General features: G+C 33.6%; 2 protein-coding genes across 2 annotated transcripts in view; one reads left to right on the top strand and one right to left on the bottom strand.

Moving 5' to 3' along the window:
* Positions 1-16,242, bottom strand: part of LOC131947365 (uncharacterized) — a 253,332-nt gene that overhangs the window by 61,602 nt on the left and 175,488 nt on the right. The gene's annotated exons all lie outside the window — the stretch shown is intronic.
* On the top strand, positions 5,016-13,101 carry LOC131947438 (uncharacterized). The gene is made up of 6 exons (XM_059308651.1): positions 5,016-5,114; positions 5,244-5,370; positions 5,482-5,591; positions 6,415-6,519; positions 6,783-6,837; positions 11,594-13,101. The coding sequence occupies exons 1-6, from the start codon at positions 5,016-5,018 to the stop codon at positions 11,983-11,985; spliced, it is 888 nt and encodes a 295-aa protein (XP_059164634.1). The 3' UTR covers positions 11,986-13,101.

Here is a 16,242-nt window from a genome sequence, read left to right on the forward strand (position 1 = left end):
TGAACTATAGCTGATATATGTGATAAAACCAGATAATGATTGCATAATAACACGATTCGATGTTCATGTGTTTATATTAAACTAAGATAAATGATATGAAATTAAGCCAAATAACGGGTCTGTACAAAGTACACCTAAAACAGGCGTCACTACATAGTAGCTACAACTTGTGTTTATAACTTCACGCTGTGTTGTTGAAGTGGAGTCACAATTTGTTACTTTATTGGAAATAGAGTGAATAAATCAAGTGCTAAACTGCTTAGAACTAAAGATTATTTATTCAGTCAAATGTAAGTTTACATTTAGCAAACCTAAAGTTAGTGATAGATAAACTTTAGACATCTGACTTATCACAGACTAGACGGTTGAGCTAATGCACTTTAATGATACAATTATACTGATATATTGTATTTAATTATTTAGAAAATTATTTTAAAGAAACATTTCTAACGCCCGTTAGCACCGAAAGTGCCTTCCGACTTATGGTGATATAAGAATTTCCCGTTAATGTTTAGGGGAAATCACACATGTTTCATTTATTTTTTCCTTATTATTAGTATGTTTTAAAATAATATTTTGCAATAAATGTATGCGTTTTATCACTAAAAATATTAATTTATTACTTTCGTACTAACCCATATCCTGATAGCGTTCCATATCTTGTAAAACAACTAATGAAATTATTTAAAAACTAGTCTATTTAAATAAAAACAATAATGTTTAACTGCATTAATTGGATAATTTTTACTTTCTCGTATACGTATATAAACTATGGGGGGTCGACAATGAAAGGTCGAGTATCATTTAATCGGCTAAAAATTAGAAAACAAACATTTTTATTAGTTTTTCTTGTAATAGCCGCACATGACCGAAACACAAGATTTCATAATATGTTATAACATACGATTTGATTGATGACTAGTTTGATGTGGAGTTTTTTTTTTCAATTTGTGTATGTGTATGTGTATGTGTTTGCTAGTGTGTTTCTGCGTGTATTTTAATAAATGTCTTTTATAAATTGTCTAATATTCGGAATTAAAAAACTGAACGGTTGTTGTCCTCTTAAAATAGGCTATTGCAATAAAAATTATAACACATGAAAAAAAAATTACATCAGTAAACAACAACGGTCATTTTAAAATTGCGTTTTACTGTAAAAACTAAACATGGGTTACTAGTATCTATTTAAAACAAGCATGGTTTTATGCCACACAACATTGAGTAAACATGTTTAAACTGAAAACATAGGTTATGCAGGGTATTCATTTATAATAGAATGAGTTAATGTTAAAATACTTACTAATGGAATCTACATCATTTGACAATTCAAAACTTCATTTTCCAGGGCTGCTAACTTAAAACAAAAGATATTTCATCATTTCAAAAACTTATCATTATTTTTTTTATTATTGACTTTATTAAAAAAAATGAACCTAAGAGATGTATTTTTAATGGTCATTAGCGTTCTGTTTTCACGTCCTGGATATATACGAGTGTGGCTGATCCGCAGTTTGTTCTCTATTTTAGTTATTACATTTGAAGCGTGCTACTCCAAAAACAGATTTAAAAAAAAACACTATGCTTATATGTTTATATCGGTTTCAAGCAATATTTCTGACACATGTTGATGAATGGATTTTGTAGACTCTTGTAACCCTCACTCAGTGGGGATGCTTTTACCCACTGTGGTGTTGTGGTTAAGACGGGCTGACCCTGAGATTAAGAACACACCGACACCGACAGTTGTTGTTAAGTACTCGCTTTATTTACAGCATCGAGCCATGACGGCGATGCAACACAGTAGTACAAAACAAACTAGCCAAGAAGAAAAAAAACTGTAGCCCTAAAACAAATGTAAATAAAAAGTTACATTCATGACAACACCACGTGTAAGCTGCAATATACACGGGTACAATGAAATATGTTTCGGACAGTACACAGTACTGCCAACAAGTACCAATAAGTAGTACTTCAAATCAATACTTATATTAATACTCACCCTAACTAGTGTGCACATGCAACACTAGCAGGAATACACAAAAAAGTATTTTAACAAACATAATTTAAATAACTACACTACCTTCATTAGGTCTACATCTTGGTCACCGTGTCCACAGACAGCAGCCTTGCGTGTGACTGACACGGCTAGGCATGAAACTACCCACAGTCCCATGTCACATGACATGGAACACAGGTAACATCGCTCACAAGCATGAAAAAAACAACTACGTCAACACGGCCACAGCCCCACAGGGGCCGCAACTCAATGAATTAAAACTTCATACTTTTATCCCCCTTGGCTGGTAACCATATGTGTTACACTCTCAAAAGGACCAATCGCATTAAATAATAAATATTTTACTGGCCCAGTTTTGATTACACTTTTGAATTAAATTTTCAAAGGGCATTAAACTTTGGTGTAAGATTTTATACGTAACGCTATGCGAGAAGTAGAATAATTTTTTTTTTTCGTTTAAAAAATGTTAACATGTAAAATCAAGCCAAATGCATGTCAGCAGGTTTGTAGTTATTAAAATGTGAAGCTATTAACTAATATAATACGAAAAATCAAATCTATTTAATAAAATATCATGTTTTCAAAAATTAAAATTGGTACAAACCATTGACATTAACTTTTCTACTTCAGTTTTCGTATTTTTGTTTTTATTGTCTTCTTCCCCCAAGTGAGAAATAACATCGCTTTTAATATCTTATTGCATTTTGTCTGCTTTATGTGTGTGAATTTTAAGTTCTTCATTTATTTTTTTCAAAATATTGTCAAACTTTTTCATCTCAGTATTTGTGCTTTCTTGTGTTTGGCTTGTATTTGGTTCTTTTACTTTGAGGGTCTTAATTTCTTTACTCATCTAATGTACTCTGTTTTTTTTTGGGTTTTTTATTTGCTTTTATCTATTTTTTATTTTCTGTTTGTTTTTTAGACAATACTTCAATTTTTTAGTTTTTCTTAGTAATTAGTTATTATTATTTCATATTATTATAATTATCCCCAAGATATGATTAGACTTGATTTTAGATGGTAAAAGATAACATGAGATGGCGTTGCCTAGCAGTAGAAAGCGGTAGAAAGCTAGATTCGAGTTCAAATCCGGGTTTAATTTAGTAGAGTGTCTCTAGTCCACCCAGTTGAGGTTGGTACCTAACTCACGTTAAGGAAACAAAGGCCGTTGGGCATACTGCTGACCACACTATCCCTTCATGCTGAGGCTTCTGAAACAAATGAACTATACAGCTTCTGACCCATGTGTCTTGGGTACAAACGGAAAAAAGACGAATAGACATCCTAGAACGCTAGTGAAACTAAAAACAAGGTAATTAAAAAGTCTAGTGACATTTAAGCGCAATTTCCTTATGTTATCTAATAATAGCTCTGTCGTAGCGTAAATCAAGAGCAGGGCTAGTAAAACCATTGGTTAAAGTACATGTTTTATTTACAATAGAGTTACATGACTAAAAACCATTACGCGCCTAGCTACTGAACGTGATGACGCAGCCATTGAACGTGATGACGCGTGTTGGAAAAAATGCCTACTAATTCAGTCCAAATTTTAATTAATTCAAAACAAATTTTGTGACTGAACGAAAGGATATTTTTGAAAACTTTCTTCGGCAATACTGTTCTAAATTATGGCAGGAATCGATTGGTACATGTTTCAAGTCGCTAAGTGGTCTGGTTGCCGAGATATGGGCCAAAAATGCATTTTTTTTGAGGTTTTTTGGCTTTTCCGGGAAATCCATGAAAGAAACCCGGAATTTTTTTGGCCTATGTTCATACTCGTAACTTGCTTAACATATCTGCTTTGGAACTAGTCCTCGATATTGCTTCGTTGAGGAGGAGATACGACTTAAAGCTGCGGACACACATACATCCATACATTCATTCATCCATCCATTCCCAGAAATGACGAGTTAATAAACGCAATTCTCCAGAATGGAAATTGCGCTAAAAAGTTTTTTAGATTTAAAAAAAATATCTGTAAATTAAATATGTAGGTGTATTATATTAGATTGTGTTAGTTAATTTTAATATGCAAGCTTTATTTACACTTTAATAGATGAAACTTGAGATTTAAAATATTAGTTTTAATAAAGTTTTACGACTCTTTTTCTCCCATTTTTTTTAAAATGGCAAAAACATAAGGACATTTGAGACACGTACAATTGCTCAGACTTTATTATAAAAAATAAGCTTCATTTATTTAATCTAGGAGGCTTGACGTTGCGTAGTGGTTTTTTTAACGATACTACAAATTAAACTAATATATAAACATGGCGTATTTACACGAATAGATTAAGCTTTTAAAAATGTAATTACTGTTTAAATAATTACAAATATAAAACAATACCTATTTCAAATATATTGTGAAAAATAGGTATATAATATTTAGAATGCCCTTCACTGTAAAAGAAAATATTACTAAGTGTATGTTGAGTAGAGCTAAGGGTTGGGAAATTTGTATTTAACTTCGGGCTTCCGTCTCATATATTTCATGGGAATTTGTTGATACCATTATAATTGAAAGAAAAAAAGGTCGTTCGCAGTTATGTTTGAGCTATGGTGAAGTGAAATAAGTTGACTGAGGTCCAGAAGTGGTAATCCCAACGTTTAAAGTAAAAATACATTAAAAAATGTTTGAAAACTACTCTCACCTATTTTTGCTAAGTTATAAAGGAATGCAGAGCCTGACCAGTTTTGAATTCTGTGACGATTGGTCCTGGAGAGGCAACTATCTATTTTTCAAGCATCTTGTGACCGCATCTCGAAGTTTCAAGGGCTGCTGTCGATGATATTTTACTCTGTGAATATTGTATAAGTTGATGGTCATTAGCGGTCGGTTTCCACGTCCTGGAGATATAAAAGTGTGGCCGCAGTTTGTTCTGTATTTTTGTTATTACATTTGAAGCCCATGCTACTCCTGAAAGTGAGAAAAAAAAACACTTGAAAGCTCTAAACGTAGCATAGTTAAAGACATTAAACTTACGTTTGTTTTATTTAGATGCGTTCCAGAATTCAGCTGAAGGTTGTTACAGAACAGATGAAATATTTGGAAGAACAAATGCAATTTATGGAGCCTGTAATTGGCGTGATGAAAAATGTGAGAGATTATTCTTGTTTTAGTGATAAATTGTGTTAATGTCTTTTCGGGTATAAGCATTTAGCAAGTAGTAAGTTACGTTTAGCAGCCATATAGTTTCGACGACTTCAATGTGTTTTATTTCATCAGGCATTAGAAAAAAGTAAGAGGTGGGTAGCAGATACAAATGACAACCCGTCTATCACATACACAGAGCTTTGTCAGGAACTTGCTTCAGCGACAACGGCCTTGTTGGATGTAGCTTCAAACATTTTAAGTAAACATTGGATACAATAAGTCTGTCTAAATTATGTTATCAGTTATGAACTAAAGCTAAAAAAGTAATTGCAATTTTAATTCCACTTATTATGTATACTTTTACCAAAAGGCGAAAATGAAGAGCTTGTCGATGTTGACGGTAGAACGCCATCTTTAGCTCAGGCTACTCTAGAGCCTACAAAAACAGAGAAACCTGACCAAAGTGAATCAACAATTCAAGTGACTAAACTAGTTAAAAATCAAGAAGGTATAAAATATTTTTTTTCGCTAAGCTAAATGTTTAAAATAGAATAAGAGGTGTGCAAACATTTAACTTATTCTATTGTAATTGAAACGCTGCTATTACATTACTTGTTACACATTACAGAAGTATTCACTCGACTGGGACTTTTAGAAAACAACATATCTTGTCTAGAAAGTTCAATACAAAAAACTAAAGAAGACACGTCAAAAATAAAACAATGGAGAGACAAATTTGTAACAGAACAGAGTGACATGGGGGTAAACATTGAACAACTGACTAAAAAACAAAAACAGAATTTTAAAAACATCAGAAAACAAATGAGTGAACAAGAAAACAAAGTAAAGGAGCTCAACAAAGAAATTGAAAGTTTAAAAAATAAAGAATCCAAGTCAAACAAAACACTAGAGAAACTGTCTCTAGATATGAACGAATATGAAAACAACGTACACAAAATAAACAAAGAGATGCAAGATCACGCAGATACAACTTATAGAATAACAGAAGAAATTAAAAGACATTCCGATCATATATCTACCCTACTAGAAGAGAGTAATAAAATCAAGCTTAACACATCAACTCAAATAGAAAAGGTAACATTGATAATGATGTGCTAACACAATTTTACACATACTGGCCAGATAACTTATTTCACATTTTATAACCTGGTTAAATCAAAACACAACTAGGTAATTTTATCAACAGTTATACCTGTAATATTATTACTAATTTTAAGACACATGATTTTGTTAGTCATAATGTGCATTAAAAATAATTAAAATTCAATTTTCTGCTCTTTAGCACAGTTTGATGTACAAACTCCTACAGCAAAGATTGATGCCAATTGACAAACTGATTCAAATCTTTAACCAGAACTTGGAAACAAGGGAAAAAAGAATAACAAAGGTATATGTGTAGTAATTTGATAACACATACATTATGACGTTGATAATTGCGCATTAATTATTAACACTATGTAAATAGACCAATTAATAACATGTTTTCTATATTAAGCGAAACATTTAAACTTGTATAATTATAAAATAATTCATGTTTTAAATTATGCTCTATTCTTACAAGTTGCCATACCTTGTTAAAATCAGTGCACCGATTTTATGTTCAACGTAACTATGGGATATTTTCAATCATTTTATAAAATCTTTTTTTAGCTGGAAAATATTGAAGATACTATTTCAAAATTGTCCAAAGATTTAAATCTGACAGGTAAGTTTGTTATACCAAACTAGCGTCCCCGTCCCCGCGCGTTGCCGCGTTTCATTTTGTTCGGCGGGGGGGGGGGGGGGGGGCGCGAAATTAATTTTTCTTTTAGGCATCTTTTCGGGGGGGGGGGGGGGGGGGAATGACGTGCCTAGAAGAAACTCTGCATCCTGTTAACAATGATGCAGATTGCGTCATTCGCAAATGTGACACAAATGAACAGTTTTTTCTTTAGCACGTAAAAAAATTATTTGACGTGTTTCAAACATCAGTGTCACTGATGCAACATATTAGCATTACTAATGATCGATTCTTAGATGCTCGATTTCAATTTCTGTTTGGATTATCTAAAAATAGATGCTAATTACATCATTTGCAAAGTGACGAAACTGTTTGGATTTTTTTACGGAGAAAAAGAAACATCCCAGTTTATAATCTAACCTTGGTTAATTTTTCTGATTATTAAAATAAAACGTATTACATGGCCCTCAGCGGCCCACGTGAGCCTTTGGGGGCCGAAACAGACATTTTTATTTGCAGCCTAATCGCACCCTACCAGGGCGCCAGAGGACACGCCTGATTCAACTTAGTAAGCGTTTGTAACGCCCCATCCTATCTAATGTCTATCACACTGTTTAGACCGAACGTATTCACCATAGCCCTCACGGGAAAGACCAGGGCGCCAAATTAAATCCTGCCGGGGGGGGGGGGAGGGCCCATGCAAAATTAATCCCACGCCCCCACCACCCACCCATCCCTATTCCCCCCTCCCACCCCAGAAAAAATTCTTGGGAGTATTCATCAACTCTCTAAAGTTTTATGGCACCGGAATAAATTGCGTCGAACCGCAATCCTCTTTTATTATTATATACCGTATATTGAAAAAAATCCCACCATTCCGTGGCGCCGCCCTTGTGAATTTTAGAAATAATTTTTTACAGAACCCTTTCCTGGAGTGTTCTAATCAAGTCCCTAAAGTTTGATGGCTATCGGATGAACGTTGTGAGACCGCAATCGACTTTTATTTGTATTTACCATATATATATAGAGAAAACAAATCGCATCCTGTCAGGGCGCCACCCCTGCGAATTTGAAAATGTTTTTAGCGCAGAAACCTTCCCAGAAATATTCTCAACATCTTCCTAAAGTTTCATGGCGATCGTGTGAACGGTGTCACGGCAATTCACTTTTATTATTTTTATTTACGGTATATAGAGAAAAATCGCAGCCTCCCGTGGCGCCGCCCTTGTGAAATTAAAAATGATTTTTTTTACAGAACCCTTCCCCAATGTGTTTTAATGAACTCACCAAAGTTTAATGGCGATCGGATGAATGGTGTCAAACCAAAATCGACTTTTGTTTTTATATATCGTATATAGAGAAAAAACAAATCGCACACTGCCGGGGCGCGACCCATGCGAATTCGATTTTTTTTCCGCAGAAACCTCCCCAGGAATATTCTTAACAACTTCCCAAAGTTTCACGGCGATGTGATAAGAGGTGTGGTAATGCACAAAAGACACCGCTACGTGATTTTCGTTAGCCAGACAGACCATAACGTGATGTTCGTTAGCCAGACAGACCATAACGTGATGTTCGTTAGACAGACAGACCATAACGTGATGTTTTTTAGCCTGACAGACCATAACGTGATGTTCGTTAGCCAGACAGACCATAACGTGATGTTCGTTAGCCAGACAGACCATAACGTGATATTCGTTAGCTAGACAGACCATTACGTGATGTTTGTTAGCCAGACAGACCATAACGTGATGTTCGTTAGCCAGACAGACCATAACGTGATGTTCGTTAGCCAGACAGACCATAACGTGATGTTCGTTAGCCAGACAGACCATAACGTGATGTTCGTTAGCCAGACAGACCATAACGTGATACAGAATGGAACATTTCACTCACCCATAGTGCCAGTCTCTAGACCCGTGGGTTTCCGTCAGGTGTTTGTTTCCTCACCTGGTACATTACACCACCTGGTATGTCGGGGGTCGACCTTCCATGGTCTACCCTAGTACAGTAAGACATTTAAAGAGCTGCAGTTTAAAATTAATTAATTTCTATTATCGTTACATCATACTTTTATGTTTATAATGTAACGAAGGAGTCCCATACGAGCCAGGGGTTAAATCTAAAATAAAATAATACTTAAAGACAAAAATAATTATTACATTTTTACCTTCTTGTATATAAGAAGTATAGAGAAAGTCTTGTAATCGTGAAAAAAAAATCGAAATAAACTTTTGAGCGATTTCCGATAACCGGAAAAGGTACGTTTTCTACTTTTAATTTTTTCAAAAGCCTATAACTTAAGTACTATTTTAGATAGATAAATGAAATTTCACAAGTAAGTAAACAATCTAATTTTCTACCTTCTGTGAAATGTTGAGTAATTTCCGTTGACCGTAAGTACTAATTTACGCTATTTCCGATTTCTCAAAAAACGAATGTAAATTTATAAAGTACTAATAATATTGCGCACCATTATGCACATTTTGTTTTGGCGTTCGCTTGGTGCGCAATTCTTTTTTTCTACGAGATTCTATTCTATTTTTAAAAGTTTAAGTACTTAAAAAATATGTCTATATTCCGAGTTATATAAGAATGTTCGAGAAAGTTTAGGAGAGATCACTCCCGGTTTATTAACATCTTAGTATCAAATGAATTTGTTGTAACATGAAATGCGGTTTATGGTGCTAATTTTGTCAATCGTTTTATTAGAGTTTCTAAAGTACAACATAATAAATTTAGTTCCTCAGATTCTTGTTACGATAAATTAACCTTATACAATTAAACTATACGGACTGATTGATTGTAACATAACGCATATACAGTGTTTCTTCCAGACTTTTTTGTCCGAGGGGAAGGGGGCATTTGAAACTTTCGGGGGGGGGGGGGTGGGGGGGGCGGTAGACTTTCTTCGGAGGGTGGGGGCAGACTCTGTTAAAATTATAGTTTCTATATATTTTCTATTATATATTTCTATATAAATTTCATCTCGTTATGAGGGGGAGGGCGGTAGACATTCTTCGGGGGGGGGGGGGGGGGGGGGGGAAGAGATGCCTTGAAGAAACTCTGCGCATATAACCTTTGTCGTACTAATGGTCTACTGTTTCAATTTGTGATCTTTGACAAAATTATGTATATTTTATGGATTATTATACACAATGTATTTTTAGCGCAATTTCCATACTGGACAATTGCGACTATTAACTCGTCATTTCTGGATGGATGGATGGATGTGTGTCCGCAGCTTTAAGTCGTCTTTAAGTCGTATCTCCTCCTCAACGAAGCAATATCGAGGACTAGTTCCTAAGCAAATATGTTAAGCAAGTTCCGAGGATGAACATAGGCCAAAGAATTCCCGGAATTCCTTCCTGGATTTCCCGGAAAAGCCAAAAAAACTCGAAAAATGCAGTTTTTGGCCCATATCTCGGCAACCACTTAGCGACTTGAAACATTTACCAATCGATTCCTGTCATAATTTAGAACAATATTGCCGAAGAAAGTTTTCAAAAATATCCTTTCGTTCGGTCACAATTTTTTTTTTTTAAATTACATAAACACCTACAAACCGATCGCTCTCCTAGCTTGAACGCACCCCAGCATTATACGTCTTTGTGATCACTATCTATTTTTGATAACATAAGGAAATTGCGCTTTAATTGTTATAAGACTTTTTATTAACTTGTTTTTAAATTGTTTGATTTGGGTTTGCCATTTTTACTTACATTTTGAACAAACATTCAAAACACATATAATTAGTTTATGTTTAGATTTATTAACATAAAATAATAATACGACAATACGACAATGCACATATTATAGATCAAATCATCAGAGCATGGTGATCATCCATTTATTACTTCCACACGGCGAAGGGGGGAGGTGGATCGAATAAAATTTACGTTTGTAAACGCGTGTGGACTGGAGGGGGGGGGGGGGTCGAGTCATTATCAACGTCCACATGTAGAATTTAACAACAACATACTTTTAAAAAATGCATATAAAATGTAGGTTATACATTAAATCGGCAGATTCCCCAGCACAACTGGTAAATAAATGTAGCCAAAATGTCACTGTATACCGCCAACCTAGGACAATAAGCGGACATTTTTTTTTTTTTTGGGAGGGGCAAGGGGCAGTGACCGCTACAATTATCTAAAATATTTCACGGTATTTCAAGTTTATTTTTTAAACATTTCAAACTATTAAATCTTAACTTTTATTCACGATATTTCAAGTTTATTTTTTAAACATTTCAAACTAATTAAAGCTTAACTTTAAAAAACAATAAGATTTGGTTCTGATTGATTGTGTAACTAAATCATAGTATGTCTACATCATTAATTGTCAAAGCCTAAGACGACGGAGACCTAGTTATTTTTCTACAAGTAAAAAAAACTATACATTACAGATAGATATTTAAACAACAGCACGCGTATAATATGCTCGCTTGGTCAGGTGTGTAGGGCTCACAGTCATCGCAACTAGGACTAAAGGGCTAAAGGGGGGGGGGTTGTTATGGAAACATGTGTAGCGTGAAGTTGTGTTAGAGTAATATAATGACGTCACGTTGATTTGCTGAATTTACCCTAACCCATTTATTCGTTAATAGCTAGACAGCTAGACAGATACAAATGACATTACAAATTACATTTAAATTCCAAATTTTTGTGAACGTCATAAATGGATGACACCATTCGGGAAAATGAACATGCAAATCAAACATATGTTTTCTAATCAACAGAGTCGCGGGTATGTAACAGATATGTTTGTTATGTAAGGCTTGCTGATCCCACACCTGTCAGTATCGAATCAATTATTTCAACATTTGATGAAGTACTTGAATATAACGGTCAACATTTTAATCAAACAACAGGAACATTTGTATCACCACATGATGGTTTATATCTTGTCTGTGTCACTCTACATGAATGGGAAGGGCAACTAATTGGAGTTAGTGTAATGGCTGGAGACATGTGTTGTAAGTCTATAGAAGTGAAATGTGCTTACACTAGCGCTGCTGGGTCAGTGGTTGTTGACATGAAGAAAGGTCAAGAACTTTACCTTAGAGTGTATCACGCAGAACAAGGCGCTAATTTATCCTACTACAGTAGTTTTACTATCGTTAGTTTATAGAAGTACAACACAAAACATGGTGGATGGTAAATTCTCAAAGCAATAAGATATGTAACCAACATATGAAACACACGCTAACAACTAATTATGAATGTAGACTACATGTTTACATAAACTATAAAGGTTTATATGTTATTTGTTTAGTCATCATTACACAGTTCCATCTAATTCAATGCCATCATCATCTTCTCTGTATGTGAGCTCTAGGTGTATGATTAAAATATTTTGTTTAATTTGCATACCTACAATTTATGTGTTAAGATGAACGTATTGTTCTTGTTGAATATGTAATTAAAATCTAGAACTTTGACACAATAAAATGAACTATTTTAAAAACTAGAAAAAATCAATATGTATCTTAAGTATTGAAAAGCTAGTCCAAATTATAATTTTGTTAAGAAAAAAAAAGATGTTTTTGTTATAGGCCTACTGGAAGTATCTGTTAGTGTAATAATTACATAGACTAAAATTTTTCTACATGAAAAACCACTATTTTTTTTATTAAGTATCGTTGTATCAGTAAATTAACACACAACCCATATAACTATCTATATATATCTTAAAATTGTGTTATATGTATAGATTTGTTAACTTGTATTCCAACTCCCATCTGCTTACATCATAATCAATATGTGATAGGGCAGGGCTAGCTCGGCAGATTTATCTTGGATATTTTATATGTCAATACACATATAACAGGTTATGTACATGTAGTCCGTGATGCAATGAGATGGAATACACCAAATAGTGGCAGAATAAATAGCGATGTTTTTAAACAGACAATCACACAAACACCGCCGACATTTTTTTTTAATTTCCGCATTTGCTGACAAAATTAATTATAAGCGGTAATTGTGGTCTATTTTATAAATTCGATCTTTAGTAGTTATTTACATTTTTAATTAATAAAATAGCAGAAACATAGTTTAGGTGTAAAAGGAACTGCATTTAAAATTTAGCTACTTCATAAAAGTTTCACTTTAAGCCTCAAGTAAAGTGTTATGACGTTTGTTTGATCAGGTGTGTAAATGTGAACGAATATTGGTGCGAAAGATATAATGAACGCATAAATATGTGTTGGGGTGAGGTCGTAGTGTTGTCAAGTCTCATTATAGTTCGTTCAAGTCATCCTATGTATTTTTATAGAATAAATACTATTGAAGTTAACTGCTGTCATCCTGTTGAATCATATCTCTACGTTAATGTCGTCCTGTTCTATGTTGAAACTTTAGAAAGAACTACTGAATTGTTAGAGATGAACATTATGGTATTGAATACCCTCTCACTGCATAACTGCGGGTAACATAGACCCCAGTTATAACATAAAGGTTTATTTGTAGCATCGCGTGTGAAAGCACAAATTAAAGTAACTCACATCTAGGCTGAAGTCGACCGTTACCCTTTTCAGTCTTTAACATTGGAACGGTGTGGTAGTGTGGTATGTTATGTGATAACTGGAAAGTGTCGGGTTCGGATTTCGGGCTAGAGTCGACTACGTCATCTCTAATCGAGAGAGTTCTGGTGGGAACTTTAAACACTTTACAAGGTTAACATGAACATAAACACATACATGTTCATGGTATATCGAATTTCCTGAAAAATTATACAGGAATGGATGTAGGGAGGGGGTTTTCAACTAAACGAAATATATTTTACATTATTATAATCTTTGAAATGAACTGAATAACCAAAAAAAAATTGCTTTGAGCGATCAGGAAATCAAATAGTCTACACATTTTTATCAATAATTGCTTTTTTTAAATAAGCAAATTTGGTTTATTTTCTTATTTTCACTTGAATTAAAAGCTTTTTATTCTCAAAAGAAGAAATAACATTACAAAATAGTTTGTCCACTGAACCGTGCTAAATTAAATAACAAACGTATTCAACTGGTAGTAACTTCAGCTTGTGGCCTATTGTAAAACCTGCTTCTTATTAAAACAAATTAAAATAGCAAGTACCTATACGACATAAATTCGGGCATTTGTAAAATTTAGGCAATTTCTGTTTGGGAAATCGGCCTTCTGACACACGGCATTTGGGCAAGTGTCTTTCAAGAAAACGTTAAAATGTAATGTTTTATCTTAAAACTTTCTTTTACATTGATGAGACATGAAGCAGCTATGTTGTAAGATAAGAGTATCTTTTAGAAAAGTCTATCCCAGTTAAAACGTTTATTGGAAATTGTAATGCTGCTGAGGTAACATAACGGCAGCCATTTTAATCAAACAACAGGAAAACTTGAAGCACCAGATGATGGTTTATATCTGGTTATTGTGACGTTAGTAGCCGCTGGAAATAATCCAATTTTGGTTCAAGTAACAGTCGGAGAACTAAAGTATAAAACTATTTATGTGAAACCTGACAATGTTTCTGCTTGCGGATCAACTGTAGTTCCGATGAAGAAAGGTCAAGAACTATATTTTAAAGTTCAACAATCAGGACCAGGGTCTTTCCTGCAAAAAGGAAGCGGTTTCACTATTTTAAGAATTTAGCTGAAAGATTTAATATGGTTGTATTTGTAACCCAAAAATGTATAATAAAAATATAAACTCAGTTGAATATTACCATAAAGGTTCATTCTCGCTTTGAGCTAATAATTAAATCCATACACTGAAGAGGTAAAGGCGCTGCTAAGCGGTAGAGTAAAAGGCTGCTAACTCCAAAGTCTCAAGATAAAATCTGGATCCAGCAAGTTCAGCGTCCCAGAGTCCGCTTAGCTCTAATGTCCACCTAACTCTCTAACTAAGCCTTCTTTTTATATGTCGAGGTCAAGAAACATAAGAACTCTACTTCATCTGCCAAATGGATCGCTATGTTTGAATAGGATTATTTACTTTAAACACTGAAGATATAATGTCTGTTTTCTAACTCTACTTAGCATTACTTTTACTTCAAATAATATTAAGACTATACTTGTAATATAATTAAGTCCTAAAAAAGAAAAAAAACAGGTCAAGAAACATAAGAACTCTACTTCATCTGCGAAATGGATCGCTATGTTTGAATAGGATTATTTACTTTAAACACTGAAGATATCATGTCTGTTTTCTAACTCTACTTAGCATTACTTTTACTTCAAATAATATTAAGACTATACTTGTAATATAATTAAGTTCTAAAAAAGAAAAAAAACAGGTCAAGAAACATAAGAACTCTACTTCATCTGCCAAATGGATCGCTATGTTTGAATAGGATTATTTACTTTAAACACTGAAGATATCATGTCTGTTTTATAACTCTACCTAGCATTACTTTTACTTGAAATAATATTAAGACTGTATACTTGTAACATAATTAAGTCCTAAAAAAGAAAAAAAACAGATAAATGGATGCAGTTAAATGAATTTGACAAGCATAAATATTACTCAATACTTAAAACATACAATTATTTTTACTATAAATATATTATTATTATTTACGGTGAGCCTAAAAAAAATTGGTTCTGATTGTAAATTGGTTAATACTTATTGCTTTTCATGTGTTGTTGAAAAACCAAGTTAAAGTGGTATCGCTTTTAGCAATAGTATTTGTATGAAACATATCTTCACTGTAGACAGATGATAAGCAAACATCTCAAAAACTATGTCCTAATATAATGTCAATTTCTTTACTCTTAAATATGTGCCGAGCACTGCACTAACTAACACATAATTTCAAGATGGTGGGTGGATTTCTTAGTTGTGAAAACATGAAATGATAAGCATAAAGAGAACACTTATCATTTTCGTTTTAATGGCCCGTCATTAACTTGGGCGTCCACTGAGATTTTAAAAGGCCGAAATCCGAGGTTTATATTTTACCCATCTTATTTGCTTGTTATTTACTTTACGCTGACTTTGTGTAATGCAGAGAAATGTAACAATGACAGAGACAACCAATGTAGCTTGTAAATAGTCTATCAGCAGTCATATACTGTTTGCTTTGATCAAACCTGAAGTATACCTGAAGTGATAAAACTAGTCAATGATTGCATGATAACACGATATTATGTTCAGTATGTTTATATTAAACTAAGATAAATTATACGAAATTAAGCCTAATAATTGGTTAGTACAAAGTAAACAGAAAACAGGCATCACTACATGTTAGCTTCAACTTGTGTTCATGATTTCACACATTCTTGTTTAAGTGGAGCCGCAGTTTGTTATTGTATTGGAACTAGAGTGAATATACCAAGTGCTAAACAGCTTAGAACTTAGGATTATTGTTTCAGTCAAATGTAAGTTTACATTCAGCAAACCTAAAGATAGTGAT

The sequence above is a fragment of the Physella acuta genome, unplaced genomic scaffold, assembly GCF_028476545.2.
Source record: "Physella acuta isolate Inbredline_101_S28 unplaced genomic scaffold, ASM2847654v3 ptg000592l, whole genome shotgun sequence".
Taxonomy (NCBI): Eukaryota; Metazoa; Mollusca; class Gastropoda; family Physidae; genus Physella; species Physella acuta.